General features: G+C 43.2%; 2 protein-coding genes across 2 annotated transcripts; both read right to left on the bottom strand.

The window, feature by feature from the left end:
- Positions 1–2,150: 2,150 nt before the first annotated feature.
- On the bottom strand, positions 2,151–3,086 carry LOC127202546 (olfactory receptor 2AE1-like). Its single transcript, XM_051161190.1, has one exon. It carries the CDS (start codon positions 3,084–3,086, stop codon positions 2,151–2,153), a length of 936 nt encoding a protein of 311 aa, XP_051017147.1.
- A 4,870-nt stretch (positions 3,087–7,956) lies between these two features.
- LOC127203351 (olfactory receptor 2AE1-like) lies at positions 7,957–9,214 on the bottom strand. Its single transcript, XM_051162122.1, has 2 exons — positions 9,180–9,214; positions 7,957–8,641 (listed from the first exon to the last, which is right to left on the bottom strand). Exons 1-2 carry the CDS (start codon positions 9,212–9,214, stop codon positions 7,957–7,959), a joined length of 720 nt encoding a protein of 239 aa, XP_051018079.1.
- Between the last annotated feature and the right edge of the window lie 4,233 nt (positions 9,215–13,447).

Here is a 13,447-nt window from a genome sequence, read left to right as displayed (position 1 = left end):
GGGCCCAGATCTGCATGTCATAATGTTTTGCTTGTCGGTTTCTAGGACCCTCTGGTCCTTCTATTTCCCCATTCTCCTATACTTCTCTCACCTAGAGTCCCATTAGGATGTCCTGTCATTGATCCCAATTTCCTGGTAAGTGAGGTCTCTCATGGGTCCTGCCACTTGGGCTAGTGTCTAGATATAAGTGAGTATATACCATTTGAGTCTGCTTCTGGGTTAACTCATTCATTATAATCATTTCTACTTCCATCCATTTGTCCACAAATTTTGGGATTTCTTCTTTTTAATAGCTGAGTAGCATTCCATAGTGTAAATGTACCACAGTTTCTTTATCCATTCTTCTACTGAGGGACACTTAGGCTGTTTCCATGTTCTGGCTATCATGAATAAGGCTGCTATAAACATGGTTGAGCATATGTCCTTGTTGTGTGCTGGAGCATCTTCTGGGTATATACCAAGGAGTGTAATATTATATTTTTAACATACAGAAATCAATAAATACAACCTACTGAGTCCATTATTGCTGTTTGTTCATATATAGTTTCAAGGCAGAACACCCTGATGTGAAAAACTAATAATGGGGTTCATTATCTACCCACTATTGTTGTCATCATCCCAGAGATTCAGAGATAGTCCAACATACAAAAACATAATCCATCACATAAATATCCTAAGATAGAAAAAAGCTGCATGATCATCTTAATAGATGGAGAAAAGTCCAACATACGTTAATAAAATAAAACCCACGAAAGACTAGTGATACAAGGAATATACGTCAACATATGAAAGACCATTTAGGAGCTGGAGAGATGGCTTAGTGTTTGAGAGCGCTGGCTGCTTTTCCAAGGACCTGTATTCAAATTCCAGCACCCACATGGTAGCTCACTACTGTTTTGTAATTGTAGCTCCAGGGACTTGACACCCTCCCACAGACATACATGGAAGCAGAACACTAATGTCAATATAAAAAGAAAGACCATTTATAGCAAGCCAATAGCCAACATTATGCTAAACAGAAAGAAACTCGATTCATTTCCATTAAAATCAGGAGAAGGCAGGGCTGCAGTGATGAGTCAGCAGTTAAGAGCACTGGCTGTTCTTCCAAAAGACCCAGGTTCAATTCCCAGCACTTACATGAGAGCTCAAAGTGTCTGTAACTCCAGTTCCAGAGGATGCAGCAACCTCACACAAACATACATGCAGGCAAAACATCAGTGCCAAAAAAATTTCCAGGAACAGGGCACGGATGTCCACTCTTGCCATGCTTCTTCCAGACAGTGCTTGAAGCCTTCTCTAGAGCCCATCATGGTGTATCCTAATACTTTAGGAATCCCATTAGCCTTTACATGTCTTCTTGGCAGTTGACTCGTTGGTTGGTTTTGTTTGGGTTGGTTAATTTTGAGACTGGAACTCACTCTGTACATGATGAGGAATATAGACTTCTGATCTCCATGAGTTCTGAGATCTACCACCAGGCCCAATTCCACTCACTCCTGGAGAGGTAAGCCAGGATTTCATGAATGTTCGGCAAAAACTCTACCAACTGAGCTGCATTCCCTATCCCTTCTTTCAAAAGTTTGTTATTTTATTTTTTTGGATTGGGTTTGGGTTTTGATCTGACTTTATCCTTACTTCTTCAAGAGCTTTGTGATATGTACCCAAGGTGTTTGTGTTAGAAAAGTGAAGGCAAAAGCAAAGAATTTGAAGTCAGAATCCAATCAATGAAAGTTAAAAATTTATTTTGGAAATCCTGAGGGCTCACACCACCTGAATAGTGATAGAATTTCTCTAACAGGATATGAAATTTACTGAGTTATGAGGGGGAAACGGGGACTGTGTGTGTGGACAGATGGTTGAATTTCCTCTTCCAGAGAAGAGAATGGTTCTTGTGTTTTGGTCAATATTCAAAGACTTGGAGTGTTTTGTAGAATCCTCTGTGCCAATCTTAGAACCAGAAGTTCAGGTTAAGCTTCTAAGATAGTGGCAGTTGTTCTATCAGTTTGGATAATGGAAATCCTATGAGAATAGTAGAATTACACATTACCCGTGTTATTGGTGCACTAATCAAAAAGCATCAGCAGTTTACTCAAATCAGATTAAGGCAGATCCTACTCAAATAAACATTCTGGAAAACTACAATGCAGCCACTAGGTGAGAAGGTCTCTCCTCAACAGTTTCTTCAGAGCCTTGGCAACATCCTTATTGCGGAGAGTGTAAATCAAGGGATTCAGAGTGGGAGTAACAAGGCTGTAGAAAACAGAGCCAACTTTGTCCTGCAATGGTGTGCGCTGGGACCTAGGTCTCATATAGGAGAAGATGCACCCACCAAACCAAAGGAAAACCACCATGAGGTGAGAGCTGCATGTGGCAAAGGCATTCTTCTTACTTCCAACTGAACGCATCTGAATGACGCTGTGGAGAATGAATCCATAGGATGTAGAGACAAGAATGATGGGGAGAAGGAGAAGTATCACGCTGCTGATGTACACTGTGTTCTCATACGCAGTGATGTCCCCACACACCAGCTTCACAACAGCTGGAAATTCACAGTAGAAGTGGTGGATGACCCTTGACCCACAGAAACGGTAGCTCATCAAGATGGCCGTGTGGATTATGGAGTTTACAGATCCACTCAACCATGACATGACAGCCATCATCACTCCCACTCTTGTGCTCATGAGCACCGTGTAGTGTAAGGGGTGGCAGATGGCAACATAGCGGTCATAGGACATGAGGGCAAGGAGAACACATTCTGCACTGCCCACAAACAGATAGAGGAAGTGCTGGACCCCACAGCCCACAAAGGAGATGGACTTCTTGCCAGACAGGTAGTTAGCAGCCATCTTGGGGATGGTTGTGAGGACGTGCATCAGATCCATGAGGGACAGCTGACTGAGCAGGAAGTACATTGGTGTGTGCAGACGGGAATCAGAGCAGATGAGGAGGATGGTGAGGCTGTTGCCACTCACTGCGGTAAGGAAGACCATCATGGTGAAGAGGAAAAGACAATGGTGGTTGAAGGAGTCATCAAAGAGCCCTTGAAGGATGAAGTCTTCCAGAGAGGTCTGGTTCCACCTCCACATGCTCTCTTCCTCACCTCCTGTGGGAACAGAGATAAGACAGAAGGGTGATGCAAGAAACACAACTTCACGATAAGAACTTCCTTTTGCAGGAAAAAATGTGAAGTTTATTTTTCTTTCCTTTGCACATTTTTTTAAATTTTGTATAAATTCATTTGACATATATTGGATCAGATGTAGACATTTTTGTACAAGTATTTATCTATTTATAATTTCTCAAGATATATTGTCCACACATAAGAAATTGTTGGGAGAGAAAGTTTGTATTTCTGCAACCTTCTTTTCTTAAAAGATTAGCAAGTTTTGGTCCTACATGGGACCGTCCTATAAGTCACTGAATTTCTTATTGATCGAGTACCGTTTGAAGCAATGGTTCTCAATGTTCCTATTAGTGAGACCCTTTAATATAGTTCCTCATGTCGTGGCACGCCCAACCCATAAAACTTTTTGTTGCTACTTCATAACTGTAGTTTCGCTACTGATGTGAGTCGCCATGTAAATATTTTTGGTCGTAACCCATAGGTTGAGAGCTGATGGTTTAAAGACACATGACTAGTAAGATGAAACATAACAGAGCATCTATGTCTGTGCTCCAGAAAATGAGCCGGAGATATATCCTACATATGTTTGTACCCATAAAATTGTGAATCATGACCAAGAGAAACTAGGACTGTAGCTTTTCTTCAGCCAAGGTTCTCTATCTTTGGTTTATCCAGTCCTCACCTGAATACTAGTAATAATGGCTTTTTGATTTCCATGGTGAAGTATGACTCAAAAAAAAAAAAAAAAAAAAAAAAAAAAAAAAGAAAAAGAAAAAGAAAAAAGAAAAATCTAAATTGATATTACAAGTCTCTCTCTCTCTCTCTGTCTCTCTGTCTCTCTCTCTTTCTCTCTCTCTCGCTCTGTCTCCCTCTCCCTCCCTCTCTCTTTCTGTCTCTCATAGCAATTTCCTCCTAAGTGAAACATTCCCTCCATGAAGGAGAGAAGAGGTTCCTGAAACTTAGGAACTAATCAAATTTCACACATCTAGAAAAGGTGAAACTTCCAAGAATCTTAAAGGTCCCTCCCGAGGGTGTGTAAACAGTAAACATCTGCTGGGGCAGAAGACTCTGACCATCCAGGTTGCTAAGAAGAGACTCTCCTACCGCTGGGGCAGCCTGCAGGTCATGCAGAGAGCTTCAGAGCACTGTAGATCTCATGAATCTTCACCGGTGTTGGGATAAGCTTTTCTGATGTGCTGCTATTCTTCTGTTCATCCTGCTCCTGCAAGTAGCCACTCTCCCAGACTCCAATAAACTCATTGTCTCACCAAATTGAACTTTGGTATAATCTTTTCTTTGGTCTGTCATGGATTGTAGGGAGAGTAGATGCTCTGTGTGTGTGTGTGTGTGTGTGTGTGTGTGTGTGTGTGTGTGATGTGTTCCTGGGGATCATTGTCACTGACACATAATAACAATCTCCTAAGATCATCATACATTCCAGACGGTTTATGTTTTCAAGCAAAGAACCCAGAACTAAACGCATTTTTCAAAGTGTGTTTTAACCAACAAATTGTGGTACACTGCTGAAGGCAGCGGAACATTGCAACTTTACAGTTGTTATCTCAGTCTCACCCTATGAAGATTAACATAAGAACCTTAAGTACAGAAGGTGGTTCACTGGTGAAGGAACCTTCTTCCAACATTGAAAATCTGAATTTAATACTCAGAGTGCAAGTGATGGAAGGAAAAATGAACGAACTCCTACAAGTTGTCCTCTGACCTACATACACATAACATGACAGGCCATGCACACACATAATTAAATCAATACCTACATACATACATACATACATACATACAACAATTTTTAGAGACACTAAGTTCTCCTATGCTACCTCTAATTCCGTGAGCAGCTGAGCTACCTACACACACACATACTTATCCATACACTTCTCACTCTCATTTCTCATTCATGTCCATCCCGTGGTCTCAGTGGACACTCACACCAGAACACATCATTTTCTGCTTCCTTGCTGTATTTCTCCCCTAGGAATTTCCTAGTCTTCTTCTTCTGGCCCTTCAAAGACATTTTTCTCTGCCTTCTCAGGAAGCTGTCCACCCATGTTGCCTCAATAACACCCCAGGACACATGAGAAAGCTGACAGGGGCCTAATCACTTATAAGGGGTTCCAGGACACCACAAGCCCAATATGATCATCATACCTGGAAATTCCTCAGCAGAGACCTGGGCTCAGAACAAACATATGTGTTCAATGGAGCTGGCAGGAGAGTCCACCCTGAAACACACACACACACACACACACACACACACACACACACACACACACACAGACACACACACATAGACACACACATACACACACACACACACACGCTGCTCTTCCCTCCAAACAAACTTTTCCTTAGGCTCATATCACACTTCCATCTCCAACCCTGGAGACAGTCACCAACGAGTGGAGTTTCAATAATTACCCCAATAGCAGCATCACAGGAAAAGCAGAACATATGGCTCTGTATCACTTCCCACAGCCAGCGTTTACCTTCTGAACCCTTCCAGCAAACAGCAGGACAATCTCACTCAGATCTATATTCTTGTCAGCATATTGGCAGGGTGGACTGAGCAACACGGTTTCTTCCACTCGTGGGACTTGGGCAGTGCAGTCATGAACCTCTATTGCAGACCTTTGTAACCCAGCTCAAGAGTTGGGCCTAGGAATTTTCAGGGATGTGACACAGTTTCAATCATCACATTACCAGGAAAAAATAGGATTTGGATTTCCCTGATGTTTTAAATATCTAAGTCTCTTCTTAGAGCTATCCTCACATCCTTCTATTATGAAGGTTTAATTCAGTATATCCAGTCAGGAAGCCCCTTTCTGACTGTACAAGTGTCTCCTAACTATAGCTAAAGACACTAGAATGGACATGGCCTGGCATGAGCCAGCCATGAGGGAAGAAGAGCATCATCTATTAGAAATGAAACCGCTGCATGCCCAGAGGGCCTACAATGACAGCTAAGCCAATTTGATAAAGCTGAATTGACAACATGGGGACTTTCCCACAAAGGGCACAACATTCTGGATCTCTTCTGGGAACACTTACCAGAGACACTAACTATTATTTGCTCTTCACTGTGAGAGATGAATTCCCTAAGACTTGATTTACTTGGAGATCGTTTGTGGGGTCACAGGAATAAGGTATCTGGAAATAGTTTGCCCTGGGGACAATGTAGGATAATTCTCACTAGGGATCAATTAACCATAATGAACAGTTGCTGGAGTTATGTGTTCTGTTTTGGAATAAAGATCTCTCTTGCCTTTTTCCATCCAACCATCCTGACAAAGCCTGAGCAAACATCTAATAAAGAGGGGTTCCCTAGAGTGCAAAGAAGCAAACAGCACATTGATGTCTGTATTTCAAGATTCAAGAGAATCAATCAGTCACGGTGCCTGCAAGTCTCAGTACTGTCAGATACCGCTCGAGTCTAAGCCATCATCCTGTGGGAGGAAAGAAGCTTTGGCTGTAACTTAGTCCACCAGATAGGTTCAAGTCTCTCCATCCTGAGAGGCTATAAACTCCATAGATAGGGTAGATTGGAAATCAGCCTACCACAGGCTTTTAACACTAACTCTCCATAGAGTTCACCAGTGATGCAACTCCACACTCCCCATAGATGACAGGACCCTGACCACTGCACCCCTCACAACCATTTATTATAGCTACTTAAACTTCTTTGTAGGACATTTTCTGATCAAGAGAAAGCAAGTGGGCCTAATGGAAGAGGAAGTATGTCCTAAGTCCAAGTACAGGGGAGGAATGAAGGCAAGAAGACATCTGCAAATTGCTAGCAAGCCAGTCCATGTCAATTAGTGAGCTGCAGGTTCCATGAAATGTACTGTCTCAATAATATTAAGTGTCCACTAAGAATGTAACATTTATGTAATTCCTGATTGTGTCATGGCTCTTTTTGCTATAGGTAGTCTATGGTATATATGTGTAATAAGCTAAATGAATATGTAAAAATTTTAAAAGTTTATAAGTGTCAAGGGACTAATGACATCTTATACAAACCTATTATCTCCACATGTACTGTCAGACACTCATGTACACAAAGGTAAACACGTATACACAAATAAAGACTGATCCTGGTGGCTGTCTGCCAACTGCCACACTGTGGCTAGGTGTCCATGTGCTCCATGGCTTATGTTTTACTTGTTTTCAGGATTCAAAAATAGCTCAGTCTCAAAAATAGGCCACTTCTCATGATGGAAACTGGCTATAACACTCTGAAATTTGGGGCACAGTGAATTTAATTTCTGCTGCAGTGCTAGCCTGTCACACAGGAAAAGTGACTCACACACCAATCTCCACATGCGATTTAAGGCTTTTAAATACCATAGTTTGCTCCTGTGTGTAAACCTGCCTGGCTCACCTGTTGTGTGTAGCTCTGTGTGTGTGTGCATGTGTGTGTGTGTGTGTGTGTGTGTGTGTGTGAATGTGCACATATACATGTGTTACCCATGTATGTCTACAGATGTGGAGTCCAGAGGTGGTTGCCAGCTTCTTCCCCAGTGGAACTCCATCTTGTTTTGTGTAGACAGTTTCTCAATGAACCTGGAGCTTACTGACATGAGTAGACTGGTTGTCCAGGAAGCTTCCAGGATCATTCTGTCTCCCCATTCCCTACCTGTGGTTGGGGCTATAATATCCATGACTATGCCCAACTTTTGATGTAGGTACTGTAACTTAGTTTGTAGAGTGCTTACCTAGCATACATGGAGCCCCAAGGTCAAAGCACATCACCCATACCAAGTGGGATGCCACATACTTATAATCCCAAGTGGAGAAAGATGCTGAACTCCCAGAATGCATTAGAAGACACTGTGGAGAATGAATCCATAAGCTCCAGAGATGAAAATGATGGGGAGGAGAAGACATGCAACACTGCTGATGTACACTGTGTTCTCATACACAGTAATGTCCCCACACCCCAGCTTCCCAACAGCTGGAAGTTCACAGTAGAAGTGGTGGTTGATTCCTGATCCACAGAAGGGGAAGCTCATCAAGATGGCCATGTGGATTAGGAAGTTCTCAGATCCACCCAACCATGACATGACAGCCATCATCACTCCCACTCTTCTGCTCATGAGCACAGTGTAGTGTAAGGGGCGGCAGATGGCAACATAGTGGTCATAGGACATGAGGGCCAGGAGGACACACTCTGCACCACTCAGAGGCAGATACAGGAAGTGCTGTGTGGCACAGCCTACAAAGGAGATGGAATTCTTGCCAGACAAGTAGCTGCAAGCCATCTTGAGCATGGTTGTGAGGATGTTCATCAGATCCATGAGGGACAGCTGACTGAGCAGGAAGTACATTGGGGTGTGCAGACGGGAGTCATAGCAGATGAGGAGGATGGTGAGGCTGTTGCCACTCACTGCGGTAAGGAAGACCAGCATGGTGAAGAGGAAAAGACAATGGTGGTTGAAGGAGTCGTCAAAGAGCCCTTGAAGGATGAAGTCTCCCAGAGAGGTCTGGTTCCACCTCCTGTGTTTACTTGTGGGTTACAAATAGGGATAAAAATTTATTCAGAAAAGTTCCTCAGGTAGGAAGAGAGAAAAGAGTCAGATGAAAAAAAACCTCTGCAGTAGAGATTTATAGAGTGGACATGGGCGAAAGAAGAGGTGGAAATCTGTGTGTATGAACCGATTCAAAAGATTATGTGCAGATAAGTTGAGTGCTTTGGACCAATCAGAATAAATCTGAGGAAAGTGGATTTCATTTTTTCTTTGCTTTATTTATTCTGTGTGTTGTGTGTGTGTGTGTGTGTGTGTGTGTGTGTGTGTGTGTGTGTGTGTGAGAGAGAGAGAGAGAGAGAGAGAGAGACAGAGAGAGAGCGAGAGACAGAGAGAGAGACACAGAGAGAGACACACAAAGAGAGAGACAGAGACAGAGACATAGACAGAGAGACAGACTCACTAGTTATGAACCTTCTGGAACTCATCGTGTAGACCAGGCTGGTCTGGAATGCATAGAAATCTGCCTGACTTTGCCTCAGAAGTGAGGGATTAATGGCCTGGGACACCACACCTACCTGCTGCACGATCTTGATCGCAAAGGCTGTGCCATGCCCACAAGACAACATTTGCAGCACTTTCCTTTATCTTCTGGCTCCTACACACAACACCTGTCCTTTCTTACATGATAATGCCAGAAGCACAGGAGTGTTATGAATGTTCTTTTTAGCAGTGAACACTGATCTATCCCTCACTCTTGGCCCCCTTAACCACTGAGCCACCTCCCCAGCCTCATCTTAGGTATTTTAGAAACTATGTAGAATTGGGATATTTTTCAAGGTTTTCTTCTTCGGAAGTTCATTACTGGCACATAGAAAAGCTACTAATTCATTGTTGGTAGATGGTTCAGTCAGTAAAGTGTTTGTCACACTAGTATAAGGACCTGAGTTCAATCTCAAGCACTCACCAAGGGGTCAGAGTGGCAGCATGTGCTTGTCATTCCAGCCAGGAGGAGGTGGAAAAAGGCGAGTCATGGGGCTCACTGGCCAATCAGTGAGCTGCAAGCTCAATATGAGATTCTGTCTCAAAAATAAGTTAGAAGGGCTGGAGAGATGGCTGAGTGGTTAAGAGCATTGTCTGCTCTTCCAGGGGTCCTGAGTTCAATTCCCAGAAACCACATGGTGGCTCCTGACAACCTAAAATGGGATCTGGTGCCCTCTTCTGGTGTGCAGGCATGCATGCAGGCAGAACACTGGAGATGGAGTAAATAAACAAATCATAAAAAAAAAGTTGGAAAATGAATAAGGAGAACAGCTGACATTCACATTTGGCCTCATTAAGTACATTTGCTCACACACACACACACACACACAAATAAAATAAATTCAACTTTTTGAAAAGGATGAAACGTGGAGCAGCTTCTTCCTAGATATCAAGACTCTTCAGCTGTGGGGATGACTCAGTGTATTAGAACACTAGCTGACCTTTTAAAAAAGCCAGGTTCAGTTCGCAGTGCCCACATGGTGGCTCACAACTATCTGTAACTCCAGTTTGAGGGGATCTGATGCCTTCTTCCAGGAACTCCAGGTATTCCTGTGGTGCACAAAGCAAACTTGCAAACCAACACTCCATCATAAAAGTATATACATAAATAAAATAAAATTGTAGACTGCCACTTAGATGCATGGGGTGAAAGAAAGGGACTAGCGAAGTGTGGAGTCTTGTCTCCCCTCTAGTTTATGATGCTACTGAGTCCGCGTTAGACTAGTGCTGCCTTCCACAGAATGCTGTGTCCCAGGAGAGCTGTGTTCACTTTAGTAGCTTTTCTTCTTTGCACGTCAGTGACATCTCCTAGCCACACTTGGCCTTCCACAGTCTAGGCAGGCCTTGTGACCAATCAGATACCACTCACTGGATAACTGGAATTCTAGCTGAGGCTTGGACATGGGAGTGCCTCCCCCATGTGTTGGAACTGTGAGATGTAACCACTGCACTGAAAACTGTACAAAGAGGAGATCTGAGTATGTCTTTTTTTTTTTTTTGATACAGGGTTTTTCTGTGTGTATTTCTGGGTGTCCTGGACTCACTCTGTAGACCAGGCTTGCCTGGAACTCACAGGGATCCACCTGCCTCTGCCTCCTGTGTGTTGGGATTAAAGGTGTACATGCCCAGTGAAGGTCTGCATATTAATCACCTGTGGGAAGGAGGCACCTGTGTATAGGTGAGTTATGCACAGAAGCCAGTCACCACAGAGGCCAGAAGAGGTGTCAGATCCTCTAGAAGAGGAGCTACAGGAGTGGTGAGCCTCCCAACACTGGTGTGTTGAAAGAACAGCAATGGATCTACCCTCATGCCTGGTCTCAAACTGTACCGCAGAGCAGCAGTAACAAAAGCTGCATGCTACTGTATAGAAACAGGAGGATAGACTGACGGAATCAAATTGAAGACCCATAAATAAACCCACACATCATTGGCCACTTGATCCAAAACCAGACAAATGGAAAAAAGATGTCACCTTCCACCAACGATGCTGGTCTTACTCGATGTCTCCATGTAGAAAAATGAAAACAGATCCATATTTATTACCCTGCACAAAGTAAAGTTCAAGTAGATCAAGGAGCCCAACATAAAACAACAAAACTATTTGAGGAGAAAGTGGGAAAGAGCCTTCAACTCACTGGCAAAGGAGACAACGTCCTTAACAGAACACAAACAGCTCAGGCTTTATGATTAACAGTGAATAAATGGGGCCCCATGAACCTGAAAAGCTTCTGTAAAGTAAAGAACACTATCAATAAAACAAAATGACAGCCTACAGAGTGGGAAGAGAATTCACCAACCCTACATCTGACAGAGTGTTCACTTTAGTAGCTTTTCTTCTTTGCACTCCAGGGACATCTCCTAGCCACACTTGGCCTTCCACAGTCTAGGCAGGCTCTCTGACCAATCAGATACCTCCCACTGGATTAACTGGAATTCTGGACTGAGTGGTAATATCCAAATTACATAAAGCAGTCAAAACAGTAAACACCATCAAACAAAATAATCCAAATAAAAAAGAGGGTACAGAGCTGAACCGAATTCTCATCAGAGGAATCTCAATGGCTGAGCAACACTTAAAGAGATGTTCAGTATTTTAGTTATCAGGGAAATGTATATCAAAATGACTCTGAGTTTCCAGCTTATACCCATCAGAATGGCTAAGATAAAAGACTCAAGTTAAAGCACATGCTGGTGAGGATGTGGAGAAGGGAACACTCTTACACTGCTGGTGCAAGTGTAAACTTGTACAACCGCTTGCAAATAAATCTGGTGCTTTTTCAGCAAATTGGGAATAGCTCTACCTCAAGACCCAGATATACCACTCCTGGGTATATACCCAAAAGATGCTCCATCATACAACTTGCTCAACTATGTTCATAGCTGTTTTATTCATAATAATCAGAATCTGGAAACAACCCAGATATCCCTCAATCCAAGAATAAGAAAACTGAGAAACTGTGGTACATTTTCAGAAAGGAATACTATTCAGCTATTAAAAAGAAACCATAAAATTTGCAGGCAAATGGATGGATCATCCTGGGTAAGGTAACACAGACTCAGAAAGACACACATGGTATGTTCTCACTTGTAAGTGGATTTTAGCCATAAAGTACAGGATAGCCATACTAGAATGCACAAGCAAAGAGGATAAGTAACATGAGGGATCCAAGGGAGGATGTTTAAACCTCACTCAGAAGGGGAAATAGAATAGACAGAGGTAGTGGTTGAAGAGAGAGAACATAGTAGAGAGGAAACACTGAGAGATATGAGCGAGGAGAGCAGACCTGGGGAGAGCAGGGACCGGAGGACAAAAGGCCTGTTGAGAAAAGAGAAACGTTTGGCAGGGGCATCTCCATGACAACCTGGAGACCTAAGTCATGGCAGGCACCCAGGGGGATGTGAGAGAGACTCTAGATGAGAGTCCGAGTACCAGGGGTATGGACTCAGTTTTCTTAAACAATATATTTTATTACAAACTTATTAAGCGAGCATACATCCCTTATACCCCGACTAACTGAAAAAAATAGGAGAAGAGGATTAAAGAATACCAAAACGATAAGGATATCAGTTCCAAGGATCGATTCTCCTGGTGTGGTCAGCAGGGTTTCTTCTGCTGGAACCTGGAGTAACCAGAACCTGGAACCTCAGCAGGAGCTGGAGCCCCAAAGCCTTCCCTTTAGCTGTTCTCTCTAGGAGCATCTCAAAGTGCAGCAGTGAATGGCCAGCCAAAACTTTCCCAAGTCTCCAAAGGCCCTGCCTCCAGGGTTAGGCTCATTTATAGATCTCCTCCCAGAGTTTGTTCAAGGGATCTTATCAGCTGGAAACAATTAAACTAGTGAATGAGGTGGTTTGTCTTCTAGTGGATTAACTTCACCTGTTTTCACAAGAGATTTCTGAGCCCACCCTTGGGATCATAACAAAACCAGGTTTATCTCTCCTTCACAGCGGCCATAGAGACTGAAGATGACAACCTCTAACTAGACAAATCTCCTAGTAAAGGGAAGGAAACACCAACCCACTCACAAAAACCTTGACCCAAAATTCACCCTGCCTAAAAGATGTGCAGATATAAATACAGAACAGGTATAGAAGAGATTCAGGGAAGGTTAAACCAATGCCTGGTTCAACCCAACATCCACCCCATGGGAGAGAAACAACCCCTGACATTATTAATGACACCTTGCTATGCTTGCAGACAGGAGACAATCAGAGCTGTTTTCTGAGAGGCTCTACCCAGCTGTGTCTCCAAGCAGGTGTTGAGACTCACAGCCAAAGCTTGGGCAAAGTGTAGGGAACCTTGCGA

The sequence above is a fragment of the Acomys russatus genome, chromosome 19 (assembly GCF_903995435.1).
Source record: "Acomys russatus chromosome 19, mAcoRus1.1, whole genome shotgun sequence".
NCBI classification, from domain to species: domain Eukaryota; kingdom Metazoa; phylum Chordata; class Mammalia; order Rodentia; family Muridae; genus Acomys; species Acomys russatus.
Note: the sequence above shows the minus strand (reverse complement) of the source record. Positions and strands in the feature narration are given on the sequence as shown.